Source organism: Diabrotica virgifera, chromosome 10 (genome assembly GCF_917563875.1).
Source record: "Diabrotica virgifera virgifera chromosome 10, PGI_DIABVI_V3a".
NCBI classification, from domain to species: Eukaryota; Metazoa; Arthropoda; class Insecta; order Coleoptera; family Chrysomelidae; genus Diabrotica; species Diabrotica virgifera.
The window spans coordinates 63,797,142-63,814,475 of record NC_065452.1 but is presented as its reverse complement, the minus strand read 5'-3'; the positions used below and the strand labels follow the sequence as shown (position 1 = coordinate 63,814,475).

Genomic DNA, 17,334 nt, shown 5'->3' with positions numbered 1-17,334 from the left:
AACAGGATATAAGTTCAAATATGTATAACAAAAGATAAAGTAATAATGACAATTTTCTAAAAATAATAGAAAATGGAAGGAAAAGGAGGAAAGTGAAATTATACCAAAGATGTGAAATGCACTTATAGTAAAGTACAGTGGAACCCCGATAAGTCGGCCCCCGATAACCCGGAAGTCCGGCTAACCCGGACCGATTTTCATCAGATAAACATTTTGATTTTCAATATTTTGTATTTTTCAATTTAATTGTGGCTTATTTCCAATCAAAATAGTTAATTATCAGACAATCCTTTCAACAATAAAAATGTATGTAATATAATATTTGAGAGATAATGTGTCTAGACTCTCTGTGTCGTGTACTTATGTGTGTAATTTGAACACGAGATTAAAAATGACTCATAGTACACGCCGCAGAAACAACAGCCAGCTGTCTGTAGTATCTATTCCTTTTTATTTCAAACTGTCAGCATTGTTTAGGAAAGACTATTTAAAAAATTCTTTTATAAACAATGGTCTTTAGTATTGTGTGTCTGGTATTGTTCTGCTTACGTTTGGGTTTGGTGTTTTTTTTAGTAATTTTAATGAGTAGGTAATACTGTGCATATTTATAAATATATTTCATGTTATTTCAATTCTAACGGAGTTTATCTGTAAGTATACCGTATTTTATTAATTTTTACCATATTCTCCGGTTATCTCGGATTTTCGATAACCCGGATCGGTCGTGGTCCCGATTAATCCGAGTTATCGAGGTTCCACTGTAATAAAATATCAAAATATTGAATAATACGAATCGTAAAAACAACAAACCAAATACAAGCTGCAAGACATAATGTCAGACCAAGAAAGGGATAGTATTTAATTTATTTTAACTTTTTATTTATTTAATTTAACTCCATTTTACGTTGGTAACAAACAATAGCTACAATGAGTATTGATTTCAAATTTCATCCATTTCACTTCCACTTTGAATCACTTAAACATTTGGTGAACCTACGAACAAATGTACTGGACAAATCCAGTACGAACAAGAACTGATTGATGTTAATGTCTTTAAGATTATTCGGATGTTAGTGAACTTAAAAATTAAAGTTATTTTAAGTCAAATATGTAATAAGTAAGAAGTATACGTATTAAATACTTAAATACAACGATATTTAAATATCGTTGTATTAGGTATATACTTGAACTAGGTATATACGTGTTTTTGTAATAAGTAATAAAAACAGAACTAATATTGATGCATACATTAATTACCTTATCGAATTTTAAGATAACATTTTTAATTTCCTCTACTCGATGTTTCATACCAATTATTGTTCTTACCATTGGAACAAGTTTTATTCTATATCTCCTTTAGTTATGCTTATATTATAACTTTTGATATTAATTACTATAAGCTTCTCCCTAGAAATAGGCGAAGAACCTCCCTAAGCTTCTAGCACTGATTTTAATTATCTGGCGCTTTTTGGGCTAGTAGACTTTTCTACACTGCGACAAAAAACTATTTTGTTTCTATGATTCATTCTAAAGTACAGGAAAGTTTTTTTCAGAAATACTTTTGTACCTGCTCAGGATCTAAGAAGACCTGGTAGGTCTTTGTACTCTGGAGCATAAAAAATCTATTGCTACTGTATAATATGCTGCATAAACAAGCAGGAGAAAAAGAAACACACAGATCGAAAAATTTAACCTGGACAACTGTCATTATTTTTCATGCAGAATTGCCCATTAAAGTTTGCCATACTTATTTAAAAACACCCTGTATTGACGAAAGACAAGGCTAGTTGTTAAATTAAGTACAGTGGAACTTCGATAAGTCGGATTAATCGGTACCGCGGCCGATCCGGGTTATCGAAAATCCGGGTTAGCAGGAAAATATGATAAAAATTAATAAAATACATATAAATAATAAACAAATACACATTATTATTGCAAAAACATGAAATACATAGGCACAGTACATCTAAATTATGTAAAACACGTACGTACACGTAAACGTACAGTTTATGTTTTGGTAAAAATCTCAGTCAAAGTGAAAAAATGTTTGTTTTGTCTGATGAAAATCGGTCCGGGTTAGCCGGACTTCCGGGTTATCGGAGGCCGACTTATCGGGGTTCCACTGTACCTAACTTTTTTATTATCCAACATAAGCGAATGAATAAAAAAACACAATGTTAAGAAAACATGAGGCTATAGTTGGGTTTTAGCAAAAATATTATTAAAGCGATATTGTTAAATAATAAGACTATAACATATTTATTAAAAATCACTTAAATCGGACAACAGGTTTAGGAAATTAGAGACATCAAAAATGATCCATTTTTAAGGTGGTGCGTCAATTTCTTGGTGAAGTGTATAACAGCTTTTAAAAAATGTATAAAGTACGTTTTTTTAAGTTTATACACTATACTAAAATCACAATCAAGATGCACTAGAAATAAACAAACCAAGACACTTAAATGTTAGGAGGAGCACTCCCCAATCATGATTTACAATGTATATAACATTATAAATCATGATTTGGATTGGTAAAATGTATATAAATTGTAAATTACGATTTAGGAGTGCTCCTGGTAACATTCAACATGTCTTGGTTTGTTTATTTCTAGTGCAACTTCATTGTCTTTTTAGTATATGTCCACCATACACATAGATCCAGTAAACAGGACTAAAAATCTTAGTATGTATGTTGAATTGCTAGTGGCTATACATTGTTTCCCGTTAAGAACAGAACGTTACGCTTATGGAGATCAGAGTTGCCAAACCTCTCGGACACGGGTGGCTAGTCGACTGCCGATATACCATTCATTCTAATCAGTACGGTGTGGCAACGGCGCGCTTCTATCGTCCATAAGAAATACATGGGGCTATCTCTGCAATGTTCTATTCTTAACGTGAAACGCTCTATAGATAGTTAATGTCAATCGTATCATTAGCACCTGTTTTATTTATTAGTTTTATGATTAATTCTGTTGAATATTGTAACAGGATAAGAACGTTTTTATACTTGTTTTTCTAACGCAATATTTTTGTTTTCACGTGGCGTATATAAGGAGCTAATTGCTTTTAATGTTTTCGTAAATATTGGTATTACAATATATTCAAATGTTGAAAAGTATTTAAAATATTATTTATACGTTTTTTTTTTCAAATCAAGTAAAATTTAAAATTTTTATAGATCAATTCGCATGTTGCTCGCAGTCTCAGACTGACATGAAATTCAAAACGTTTAAATTCTTAGTTTTTCTCTCTCATCCTGTTATTACGTTATATGTTACAATTTAGTAAATTGATGTATGGGTACTTTTTGTGGTCACTTTATGCTCTTATCGATTATATTTTTCTCACTTCTTCTTCTTCAGATGCAAATACACTAATGGATGTTATCGATCACATTTTCCATTAACTCTCTGTTTCTTACAATATGTATCAGAGACTGTATGTCGTTAATCCCTGTCCATTGCCTTACGTTTCAGAGTCAGGACATTTTCTTGCGTCCTATTCCTCTCTTGCCTTCAATTTTACCCTCGATTATAAGTAAAAGGATCTGGTACTTTTCGTTTCACAATATGTGACCCAGATACGCCGTTTTCCTTTTCTTTATGGTTTCGAAAAGTTGGCGTTCTTGGTTGATTATTTTAAGGACATCTACATTTGTGACTTTCGCCGCCCATGGTATCTTTAGGATACTGCGGTAAAGCAACATTTCGTAGGCTTCTAATCTGTTTATATCCCTCGTTTTGAGTGTCCAACCCTCTACGCCATATAGCAGCACCGACCATACGTAGCACCTAGTAAACCTTAGTCTCAAACTCTGAACAGGTCAATGCCTTCCTGAATTTTACAAAAGCTTGTCTAGTTGCTCAATGCGACATTTTACTTCCCTGTCCGATATCAAGTCTTCAAAAAGCCATGTTCCCAGGTATTTAAATTTGCGCACTCTTTCAATGGACTTGGTATTCAGTGTTATGGTGGAGTTTTCAAGTGTATCCAAGTTTCTGGAGATGATCATCAAATTGGTATTTTTGGTATGAATCTCTAATCCCATTCGCTTACTGTATTCTCCGATTATAGTGACAAATTGTTGAAGATCGAGTATGTTGTCACAGATTAAGACACCATCATCAGAATATCGTATGTTGTTGATCAATACTCCATTCACTTTGATTCCCATCTCTGCATCTTCCAAAGACTCTTGAAATATGGCTTCCGAATAAATGTTAAATAAAAGAGGGGAACTCACACATCCCCGTCGAACACCCCTTCTAATATGTATTGGTTTGGATATAGAATTTGTGTCTGTGATCCTCACATATTTTTGCAATAAAACAATTAATACAACACAGAAATATAAAGTATTTTTGATTAAAATTATGATCTATTTCCATCATATACTTTAGTTAACATAAAACTGTTAAACTATTTACTTTCGGGTGACCGTTTACATATTTCCGAATATCTCTAACCTCGTTTCTTTATTGAAACGCAAATGTCCCCTCTAAACTCAGACCAATCACAGTGGAATTACCAATTGAGTTAATTTAAAACCTAAAAACAACTTAATTAAACCGTTATTAAATGAAGAAATAATAATATTAGAATTAATAACAACTTGACACGTTGATAGCTATAAGGATATATTCACTATACTTATAGAGTTTGTAACGGCAGCGTCAAGTGATGGTTCTAATAAGAAGAAGATTGACAGTCCGATCTAATTATTGTCAAGCTTGATGTTGTTCATAGAGCAATGTATATGCTACATACATTGTCATAATTTGTATTTTTATTTACAGTATTCAAAAAAAACATAAAGGTCTTCTTTCGTTCGCTTCATACCTCTTTCTTCTCGTCATTGTGGTAACAGTATATTTTTGGATCGTTTATAGCTCCGTTGTCGTACGTTTAACATATTACCGGAAACCTAAATTATACATTTACTATACTATAAATAAAAATAACACCATGTTTAAGTAAATTGATTGTTAGGTAATTGTGGTAAAATTAACACAGATTACAAATTATCTTATTTTGTATCCATAGTACTTAGAAAACGTTAATAACAATATTTATAAAATAATACTTGTATTTTAATTATAACATTCTTTTCGGTTTAAAGTAACAAATATAAAGATGGACAGCACTTACGAGGGCCAAACTGTACGGGCACATATATGCTCTACTGTTTTACGTATAATTGATTATTTCTTCTTCTTCAGATGCCATATTAGGTCCCCCTAACGTTGGCAATTACATTGGCGAGTTGCCCACAGTTCAACTAATCAGAATAGTTGTTCGGCACTGAGTATTCCTGTCCAGTCGCGAATGTTCATGAGCCATTCCTTCCAATTACTCTGCGGCCCTTAAGCCTTAAGCGTAACATAACTTCAAATTCTTCCTGCAATATGATATTTAATTTAATGATAATTGTTTTGTTGGCCAAATAATTAATGAAATTGTTTTGTTTACAGAGCTTCAGCTAGAAACCCCGTCCGCTGCCCCCACTGAGCCGCACCCCGGAACTCGCCCAAATCATCAAATTCCCGTCGCCGCAAACACAACACTCTCTGTGCTTACTGCGTAGAATGGTAGAAGGTGAATCACCAAGAAACCAAAAGCAAGACTCTGATGTAAAAATCGAGCACCTAGCAAACGGCTGCGGATCAAAGGATCTCGAGCTTGGAAACTTTACAACGACCAAAGAACTTCCATCTAAACTCTCGTCGGATGTAGATAAATCCAGTGATAAAGCTGACTTCGAAAAAGCCATCGAACTCACCAGGTACGTAGGTACATATTTAATAGTAAGAGATATAAGTCGTATTTAATATAAGTTAATAGTAAGAGAATTCTCTGCAAATCGAAAATGAGAGACATCTTACATATCACACCGTTCGGAGAGGACTGAATATGGCTACCTCTGAACGGACTGAAAAATAGGCAGTCTCTCAATGTCAAATTACAACAAATAACTCGATATGGATGCTGTAGCGACATCTGCTTAAAACAATTCGAAGTTTCTTTCCGCAGAAATACACACTTCTATTGGGACCAATTTCTGGTTACACCTATTCATGATTTATATTACTTGCTAACCAAACGAACGATGAATGAAAGACGACACGGGGAAGTCGAAAAGTAGCACTTCTGTCTAATATAAACCAAGAATAGGTGTAACCAGCAACTGGTCCCAATAGAAGTGTTGATTTCTCCGGAATTAAAACTTTGAATTGTTAATGGTAAGAATGTTGGATCAAACGTAATATCCAGCGCCCTCCTGTCATCCATTGAACCAGGCAATCCAGGCAATAGGCAATGCTGGCATTCTAGGCAATTCAAAAATATTGAATAAAAAAATTGGATACAAATAAGCTTCATGTGCTATATCAGAATTATACGACCGACGTTGCCGATCACCATTACAATGGGTTCTCGATCTTGTGCAACATGGAATAATTGGAATTTCTACACTTATATGGCCTTATATTTTGCCTTTACGGATCAGTTGTTGTATTCTGTATCGATTTCCCCTTAATATATATCCCAGATAAGTTATTTTCTGGTGTTAGCAATTCTCTATCTTTGTTGACCCTCCTTAGTACTTCCTCATTAGTTTTTCTTGCTGTCTAAGGTATCTTCAGCATCCGTCTATGATTCCACATTTCTAATGCTTCAATTCTGTTCATGCTTGATACTTTTAGTGTCCACACTTCTACACCATACAAAAGTACAGACCAAATATACATAGCACTTAACCATTATTTGTCTTATTTCTAGACTGAGATAATTATGGAAAAGAAATGTCTTAATTTTCATAAAAGTAATTTTAGTCATTGCTATTCTGCGTTTTATTTTTATATCTGGATCTACTTGATTCATTATGACAGTTCCCAAAAGCAGAATTTGGAAACATTTAATATTTTCTAATAGAATTACTGTATCGCCCGCGTATCTAATTACATTAAGTAGTTTCCCGTTGATTTTTATTCCATATGGCTGTCTCTCAAGTGCCTTTTTAAATAACTGGTCTGAGTAAACATTGAACACTGTTGGGAACAAAATTCAACCTTGTCTGACTCCTCGTTGTATGGAAATTCGTTGGTGTAGTTATGTAGTATCTTTACGATAGCAATTTAATTCCAGTACAGATTTTTAATAACAAGAATACCAACCTTTGTCATATTATGTTCCTATATTTTTTAGCATTTGCATTAATTTTACGTGCTCTACTTTATCGAATGCCTTTTCTAAGTCCACGAAGCATGCAAATACATAAATTTTCTTTGATCACGGCAATTTTTTTAAATCTAGATCATGTTAGAAAAGCAACAAGATGCGTTGACAAGTATTTTAGGTAGATAAACACTTGTGATAAGACGACAATAAGAAACATTAAGAGCGGTAGATGGCATAGAAATGGATTGGTTGCGAAGAGTTGACTTGAGAAAATTATTAACAGGCAATTAAGATTTTTTTTAACCATACACCAAATACCTAGTTAACCCGAAACAACCACGTAACAAATATCATTTTGTGAACCTAACGCCCACCAAAAACATTAAATTTTACGTCTGATTTCAATTCGGACTATTGACTACTGTATCTATTAAGTACAAGTAATAATGTGTTAATAGCAGTCAGACAAATAATAAATTATTTAAATATCTAGTAATATTACAATGAAAATATACGATATAAATGACTAAACACCACTCGCCGTAAAATAATATTTTAATTCAATTGGTTCTTGATAAAAATATTCAAATGAGGAAAAAAGTGACTTCCTGGTTTATTTAATAAGATAATTGGGTGAATATATAAAAAAGAAAGATTAGACTAGACTAATGTTTTTTTAATGTGTACCATCCAGTGTTCATTACATATTAACACATGTTACATATCTCTAATAATAAAAATACTAAAGAACATTTTACAAAATTTGGAATATTCCATAGGGACAGTTCGTATCCACATCCACAACTTCTGCAATAGTCTGAATTATTTTGGTAGAGCTTTTTTCTCTCGTTTCGACGAGACTGCCATCGGTATACCAAGCACACTTTTCACCCTTATAACAGACGCATTGGCTTTTTACTGTTTTTTATTACGTTTTGTGTTGACAATTACTCTTCCATGAGGTATTTATAACCTTAAAGATGGCATGTGACATGCCGACAGTACCCACTTAGTTGATTTTAATAAATAATTTTACACACTATCAAGTTTTTTGAGAACATGGACATGTTGCTAGTTTGGCCTATATTTTAGAAGTGTGTTCAAGTCATACAGTCTTTTTCCAATCTTATACGTACGGCAGAAGACCGTGAAGCCTTTGCCATGGTGATGACCACGGCGAATAATTCTGGTTAGCACAAAAATAATATTATTTCTGTTTCGATATTTTGACTGTCTTAAAAACTTCTTCTTTGCTTCTTACTTCTTATGCATTGTGTACCTAACTTTTGTTATGTGTTAGATAGATTTTGGATAAAACTTTGAAAATTCTGTAACTAAGTACATATAATACTATTTTGGTGTTTTTTGTTGCAGATATGGGAAATTTCACTTCTTACTACTAGCAGTATGCGGCTTCGTAAGCACCTCCGAGGAGATGGACGTCATCTCGATGTCGTTCATCCTCCCTTCGGCCCAGTGCGACTTAAACCTCAACACTCAAACCAAAGGGTGGCTCAATTCCATCATATTTATTGGTATGATGGCAGGAGCCTACGTTTGGGGTTCAGTAGCAGACTCATTGGGTCGTAAAAAGGTGCTTATTGTGAGTTCCTTCATGAATGCTCTATGTATAGTAGCTTCTAGCTTCTGTCAAACATATGAGCTGTTCATGGTCTTCAGATTTCTAAACGGGGCGGCGTAAGTATTTCATTTTTAACTATGAATTATATATACAAAAATTTTGTACGTACCTACTATCGTGATGTGGTAACAATAAGTCTTAGCACGTAGCCAAATTAATAAAGATGTAAAACTAGGGGCTACGCTGCAAAATTTAAAACCTACAAGATTACTCCAAAACACCCCATAAAATAAATCTGGAGCGGTTAAATCGGGTGATCTAGCCGCCCACTATAGATCACCAAAACAAAAAATATGCGACCCGGAATGCCAGAGACAATGTGGCACAAAAAAAAAAACATTTACGTTTGTGGATTAACCCACCAACTTTAAGCCAAAATAGACTGAATTTGGAATGAATTTACCTCTGAACAGTGCAGATACTTAGTCGAGCCAATACCCACACTAATTCGAGTAGTCATAAAGTCCAAGGGCGATACTCTATTATCTATACTAGGTATATTTATATACTATATTATATTATACTATATTCCATTTTAAAAATAAATATTAATTCTTTATTTAGTCGCCAACAAAATAAACATTTTTTTTATTATTAAGTAATTCTGTTAGTGTAAGTTTGTTTTGTTTTGTGTTGTTGATTGGATCTATAATATTAATCATTTACTAATTATATATCATTGCCTTAAAAAACATTAAAAATAAAATAAACTACCAATTATCGTAATTACGCATGTATTATTTAGTTTGCCGCAATATTGTAGTTGTTGGAGGGCTCTTAAATAGATACCAATAAATCTAAAGAAAAGGGTATTCAACAGTTGTATTCTACCAGTTATGACCTATGGAATGGAGATGATGACACTTACAGAGGTACCAGCTTATAGATTGAGAATGACACAGAGGGCGATCGAACGAACTATGTTAGGAGTATCTCTGAGGGAACATATTATACGAAATGAGAAAATATATTTTCATATAATAGAAAAAAAAATACTTCTTACGTTTTATTGACCTAATAAAGTATTCGAACGACCAGAAGATAGTATAGTAGTACCGACATCTATTATATGGAAGAATGAAGAAGAATATGTATAGATACTCTGCTGGAAAATTAGATAATTTACATAAGTCTGACTAGTTTTTATACGGAAAGAAGAAACAATAAAAGGGTTCAACTCTGGTTCAACAATGGTACTAACAAGTACCTAAATCCTAAAACCATCCATTTCATGGAAATCGGTATTGTAATTAGAAAAAATAAGGATTTCTGATAATTTCAACAGACAAAAATTTGTTAAACATGACAGGAACCAATTAAATAGGTTCAAGATAGACCGAGAATAAATTAAACATCAAGTTAAATTTTAATACTTAAGTAGGAGCGTAGAAAAGATAAGATAAACATGCAAAATGGAGACCAACAATGACTCCTACACGTAACACATAACCAAACTTATATGGAATCATCTATTATTTCGTACGAATTTAAAACAACGAACACACGAAATCAAACATAATTTATTTTAAAGCAATTTAATAACAAATACGTAACAATTAAATAAAACAATAAAGTATTTAACAAACAAATTGAAATTAGTTGTTTAAAATCAATAGAATAAAAAATTTTAAAAATAGAATAAAAAAGAGCAGCTTGTCCTAGCCGTGCAGTGTTTTGTGGGCTAATCCCACAAATACTCTATAGGGCTAAGCTCGGGTGAGCAAGAAGTCCACTCCAAACAAGGGATACCTTCTGCTTCAATGATGTCTCTAGTCACTCTAATGGTATGTGGAGGTCCATTATCATGCATGAAAATTAAATTGTCTCCTGTTGCATCTCTCCAGAGCCTAACTACAGGTTATCAACACACCTGTGAGCAGCTAAAGTTGACTGGATGAAAATTAAAGGAGTTTTTTTACGGATCACAATTCCTCTCCAGAACATTATACTTCCCCTTGTATATTTGCGAACAGATCTGACAGTTTTCGTTCTTGCTTGTCTTCTTCGACCTCTAAGTACACGATTTCGTAGGTCATCTAATTTTACACCAATCCTGACGTTTTCTGACAATAGCACATTTTGTCAATTCCCAATGTTCCAGTTTTGGTGGTGAAGACACCAATTTAGGCGATCAATCTTGTGCTGCCTGGATAACTCGGGAACTCATAACTGTCTGCTGCTGTATACTTCTTGGCACGAACTCTTCTTCTTATCGTTTCAACTGAAACAGTTACACCTGTAGCTTCCCAAAGCTGCCTTTGGAGCTGCAGGTGAGAAATGGTTGGGTGTCTTCCAGCTGATTGGACAATTAAACGATCATGGCGAGCCGTTATTACTTTTTGGTGACTATCCTTTGCTTTATTTTTGAGCTTTCCTAGTTCCTGTTACCTAGCAGAGATTTTGGACAGAGCACCATATGTTACGCCTAGCTCTGCAGCTATGTCCCTCTGAAAACATGAGTTCCTCCACAAGACCAATATCTTTCCCCGTTGTAAGTTCTAGAACCCCACATGAGGCATATTTTCGTTTTTGGACGAAAAAGTTAGTTTATTTATTTTCGTTCAATTTGCAACTTAAGCAAATAACCTATAACGTACCAAGCTGTACTATCTGATTGTCTTATTGATTTGTTTATTTTCAATAAACTTTATTCTTCGCAAAAATAAAAAGTTTTTTCAAAAGAAATAAATAATATTGCTTTGAAATACATGGTGATTCCATATAAGTTTGGTTGTGTGTATTTGAAAAGATATGTGTTGTTAATGAACGACGAGCTGGATGAACTAATGCAGAACGCAGATATTGTTAGATTTGTAAAGTATCAAAGACTAAACTGGCTTGGCAACTTATAAAGAAGCAAATTATCGAGCTGTGGAAGTAATCCAGAGATGGAAGCCCCAAGGAAATAGAACAAGAGGAAGGCCCCGTAAAAGATGGATAGATGAAGTAGAGGGGGATCTTAAAACCATGATCATCAGGCAGTGGCGAAGGAAAGTATCCGACAGGGCAGAATATCCGACATTGCTAAGCAGACCAAAACTCACAAAGGGTTGTAGCGCCATTAGAAGAAGATGTGTTGTTAATAAGTGGGGACAAAACTGTAATCGACTTTAAAACACTTTGACTACCAATGGTACTGTGATGATTCTGCGTTGTGGTAACATATGTATCACCGGTGATCAACCTTCTTGGTTTATTTCTGGACCATGTGTATCACCGGTGATACCTTGCAGTGTATAGTTTGAATGACCATTAATCTCGTTGGTATATAAAATTGGGCAAACAGAGTGTGCCGATGGGATGTAGGTGAACCTAATAGCATGTCGGACAAGTGGGCATCAGGGATGATTCATCTTAGTCAAGTTGCAAAAGTAATAAAATAAGAAAATAGCAAGATTTGACGACTATTATTAAAACAATCACGCATTGTTTGTTGAATATTTTATTATAAAAAGTTACAGAAACAAAAAGATATGTTTTAACAGATACAAAAAATATTATCTTAGTGTCTTTTTTGAAAACATTCCAAACATTACGCCGGAGCTTTTGGGCAACTATTTAGTCCATTTTGTGAGGCCGCCCCGGTATGAAAAATTTTCTGATTCGGTTTCTTTGCGGATTCCTGTTCAAAAATGTCCCCTTTAAACAAATCAGAATGGTACCAGGTCAAAAATGCGAAAACTATACTCTTCGGGTTCATTAATGTACCATGTGAATCACCGGTGATCACAAGCAAATCCCGCCTAAAAGTTATTCCGGTATGATATTTATGTCGTCCAGAGCGACACCTACGAATCGGAGAATAAATTTATAACCGCAGTGTGCTTGGTACCAAACAGTAGTCTATGCAAATTTATGCCGGTGTAGCAGCGACTAAAGCTGATGTATCACCAATGATTCATATGGGAGCCAAAGTGTTAATACATATCTAAATATGCAAAATATTGTAGGTAGTCATTAAACTACAATTAATTTACATGCTAGTTATTTCTTTTAAGTAGCTTATTAACTTAGTTTTTATTTTTGTTTTCAGATTAGGGGGCAGCGGACCAGTAATCTGGTCATACTTTGCGGAATTCCAACCCAAATCCAAGAGAGGTTCCATGCTTTCATTCATGGCCGCTTTCTGGACCTTGGGTAACTTATTTGTAGCTGGATTAGCTTGGTTGATTATTCCAGCTGATATTGGTTTCAAGAACCAGTATTTTGTGTATAATTCTTGGAGAATATTTCTTCTCATTTGCTCATTCCCATCCTTTATAGTGGCGGCTTTACTGTGCTTCTTGCCAGAAAGTCCCAAGTTCTTACTTACACAAGGTAAGAGTGAAGAAGCTCTTGCAATCTTTAAGTACATTTACCATGTAAACACCGGGAATGATCCCGAAGACTATCCAGTTAAACATCTCATCTACGAACAAGAAGAGCTCACTCTTGAACAAAAAGCCAAAATTGCAAAGAGAGGCAAATATACCAATATGATTGTTGATATTTTAGATAATAGTAAACAGTTGTTTGTTTCACCAATTTTGAAATTCACAGTTATTTCAATTACCATCAACTTTACATTTCACATTGGGTAAGTACTTTTCATTATCTTTTTTAATTACTTTCAAGGTTCCTCTCTTATTTATTATTCTTCCCAGGTATTTGTATGCGTTTGTCTGCTTCATTTTTTGTTAATCTATAACCAGTTCGATAAGGTCTTCCGTTCCTTTTTCTGTGTTATTTTTATTATCTGTGCCTTCTCTTTATTTACCTTACACCATATGCCATCCTATAAAGTATTTTTTAAAGGGTTTCTTACATTATTGGACTCTATTACATTTATAAAAAGTGGTGGGCTCAAAACTGTCTCTTTGTCTAACTCCTTGTATTGTTTAAAATGGTTGAGATTGTATATTTTACGTTCTTATTGTGTTTATTGTTTTCATATCCTTACTTCTGGTTGCTTCTAATCAGGTCTCGCTTACCTGCTTTTTTTTAGGCTCTACCATATCGTTTTTCTTTCAATTAAATAGAAAGATTTTTCCATGTCTATAAAACTTCTTTATAGACAATACGATACGTCTTCATTTTTCTTTAAGGCTTTCTCCATTATTTGTTGAATGGTGAATATATGGTCTTGTGTGTTATGTCCTTTTCTAAATTCGCTTTGTACGTGCTCTAGTGTATATTATATTTATATTATGATTTTCAACGAAAACATTTCGTTTATAAATTCGCAAAAGTGTGTGTGTTATTGCGTTGCCGCTCCTGCAATACACAGATCATATTTATCGATGGATTCTTATGTAGTTTTTTCTTCTGAATCCAAATCTGAAAACGGCATTTCGATATTTCTAACCGTTTTCGAGATAATCGACCTCAAAGTCTAAAATGTGACGTCACAATCGTTTTATTTTCTGCCGACACACTACACGTCCAGCTGAAATTGTTGCTATTAAGTAGGCTACTTTTTTAATTTCGATTTGTTAAGCAAAGCATAGGTTATTTACATTTGAGTTTGACACTTGGTGAATGTCAAACTAAATTTTAAATTAAGTATTAATAAAAGATCAATGACATTTGATAGTGCATTTAATTATTATATAAAATAAATAAGATGTTCAAAAATACAATTTGAGTATATTTTAAAAGCAATAATTTATTAACAGCTTTAAAAAGGTTTATACGAGTATACGGCCTCCCCTTTATGATAAATGGACTGTTCCATTTGCTATGAAATTAAAATATAGTCGGTTCGCTAAACTCGACACAACTGGCTAGTGATTTTAGTAGATATTTTTTTTTGTTTTTTGCGAATTTTGCCAAAATTGGCAAAATTACTAATTACTTAGTAATTATTAACTAATTAGTAATCACTTTTTTTGCCAAATTAGCAAAATTATTGACTAAAATCACTAGCCAGTTGTGGCTGAGCTGAGCGAACCGATAGTATATGAAATAATATTGTTTCTTATAAAAAATTATGGTCTGATACAGTCGGAAAAATGAAAGAATACCCATGAACGAACATATAAAACACGCTGTATTTTCCTGTCACCGTGTCACACAAAAAATTGGCCAGCGCAAGTACATGTAATAATTATTATTGTTACATGTACTTGCACTGGACAATTTTCTTTGTGACACGGTGACAGGAAAATACAGCGTATTTTATATGTTCGTTCATCGGTATTCTTTCCTTTTTCCGACTGTACATGCAATTACATCCTTCTAACGGAAAAAAAATTTGAAGATTTTTCTCAAATTATGGATACTAACAACATTTTCATTTATAACTCTTTTATTTTTAATTTGACGAAGAAAAGTTATTCTTCATAAAAAGCTCTTCATGTTCTAAGATTTATGATGCAACCAACCATCATATAAAATTTTATTAATTTTATACGAGGTATATAAAAAATATGAATTTCGATCAAGAGTAAACTACCTTTATAGTTCATAACGTTTAAATTAGAATGATATACTTAATTGCACATTAAAACATAATTATTAATTCTAAACTACTTTTCATTATAGCAATTTTCCATATTATGAATTAAAATGCGCAAATAAACAAAGTTTTCGTTATGATAATGCTCGCATTTTCAGCTTGTCATTTATAACTCTTTTATTTTTAATTTGACGAAGAAAAGTTATTATTCATAAAAAGCTCTTCATGGTCTAAGATTTATGATGCAACCACCATATATCAAATTTTATTAATTTTATACGAGGTATATAAAAAATATGAATTTCGATCAAGAGTAAAGTACCTTTATAGTTCACAACATTTAAATTATAATGATATAATTGCACATTAAAACATAATTTTTAATTCTAAACAACTTTTCATAATATGTAGTAATTTTCCATATGATGAATTTAAAATACGTAAATAACCAAAGTTTTCGTTATGATAATGCTCGCATTTTCAGCTTGTTCTTTCTATTATTGTTTCGTATAGTTTTGCTGCTACATATAATAGGGATATGCCTATATAATTCTTACAGCTTCTTGTATTTCCCTCCTGGTAAAATATTCTCTAGGTAGGTAATGCTTCTTTCTTTCATATTTTAATACTGTATAATAATCTTTTCTTTGCTTTTTCTCCTATGGATTTCAACATTTCTGGACTAATTTAATCGATCTTCGCTTTCCCAGTCTTTATTATTCTTATTGCTTCCTCCAGTTTTTCTTCCTGCATAGCTTATGTTTCATCAGTGTTTTCCTCTTACGTTGTTTTCATTTTCCTTTGCTATTCCTTTCTGTTTATATTCGTATGTTTTTTATTATTATTTGTTTAGCTTTATTTCTTTGTTGCTACGTAGGTTTTTCAGTGTGCTAGAAAACAATTTTACATTTTCTTTGTTGTTTTCTTCCATGCGGACTTTTCTCTCATCTTTTCTTTTTCTCACTTCTATTTCTTTAACTTTCGTTCTCTGTATCTTTCATTTTTTTTTTGTTTTATTTTCTGGTCTTGATTTAGAACCTTTAGCCACGCTTTCATATTTTGTTGCGTTTTGTCTTATGTGTAGGTACAGGTTACACAGTGGGTACTTCTTTTCTTGTATTTTCCTTTTTACTTTATTGTTTTAGTTTTTTCATAAAGAGGAAACTTACTTATGTATTTTTCACAACTGTTTTTCCGTTCTGCTTTCAGATACTACGGTCTTATGATGTGGTTCCCCGAAATGTTTAACAGATTTGACGAATACGCTAAAATTCACGATGGTGCAGAAGCTGGTGTATGTGAAGTTGTGGACTACGTTGTCAGTAGTGGCAGCCACAGTGCCAGTGTTTTATGCAGTGACAAGATTTCATCATCTGTATTTTTAGAATCATTGATAACAGTGTCTGCTGCATTACCAAGTAACATCGTTGCTGTATTGGGAATGGACAAACTGGGCAGAAAATTTTTCTTGGGTAAGTTTGTTACAAAATATCTATTAATACATTGTGTAAAACTATCTAGAAGTCTAAGTTATAATTAATAAAGTAATACTTGTCTGAAAGACATGTCAACCAAGATATAAGAAGCATATGATAATTACACGATAATAATCTAACTGCTAATCAAACCGCCTAATTCCCACTTCATCAATTTACTCTCTGGCAGTATGGGGTCTAGCATTATCTTGCATGAAAATGCCATGTTCGCCCCTATAGTCATGAAAGGCATAATAAGTATATGATCATCTAAAACTTTTGCAATGTAACTATGAGCCATAAGGGAGTGATTTTGTATGAAGACTAAGTCTGAGCGTGCTTGTGAGGTAATTCCTGCCCAGACCATAAGCGACCCACCGTCAAATCGGAGTTGCTTATCAATACAAGCCGAAGCATATCTTTCTCCGGGTATTCTCCATACTCAAAGAGTATTCGAAGAGTACTCGGAGACCATTAAGACAAAAAGCGACTCATCTGAAAACAGTACGTTGCTCTAATTTACATTATTCCAATTAATGTGAGTTTGGGTAAAATTTAATCTTGCTATCCCATTTCGGCGTTGTAATGGTGGGTCTTTAGCT

General features: G+C 33.3%; 1 protein-coding gene across 2 annotated transcripts in view; it reads left to right on the top strand.

Moving 5' to 3' along the window:
* LOC114339116 (synaptic vesicle glycoprotein 2B) overlaps window positions 1–17,334 on the top strand; it is a 99,744-nt gene that overhangs the window by 72,979 nt on the left and 9,431 nt on the right. For both annotated transcript variants that reach the window (XM_028289747.1, XM_050641517.1), the window contains exons 2-5: window positions 5,475–5,785; window positions 8,554–8,877; window positions 12,855–13,397; window positions 16,467–16,729. In XM_028289747.1, coding sequence (XP_028145548.1) covers window positions 5,589–5,785; window positions 8,554–8,877; window positions 12,855–13,397; window positions 16,467–16,729 — 1,327 coding nt within the window. In that variant the 5' untranslated portion in view covers window positions 5,475–5,588. The remainder of the gene's footprint in view (window positions 1–5,474; window positions 5,786–8,553; window positions 8,878–12,854; window positions 13,398–16,466; window positions 16,730–17,334) is intronic.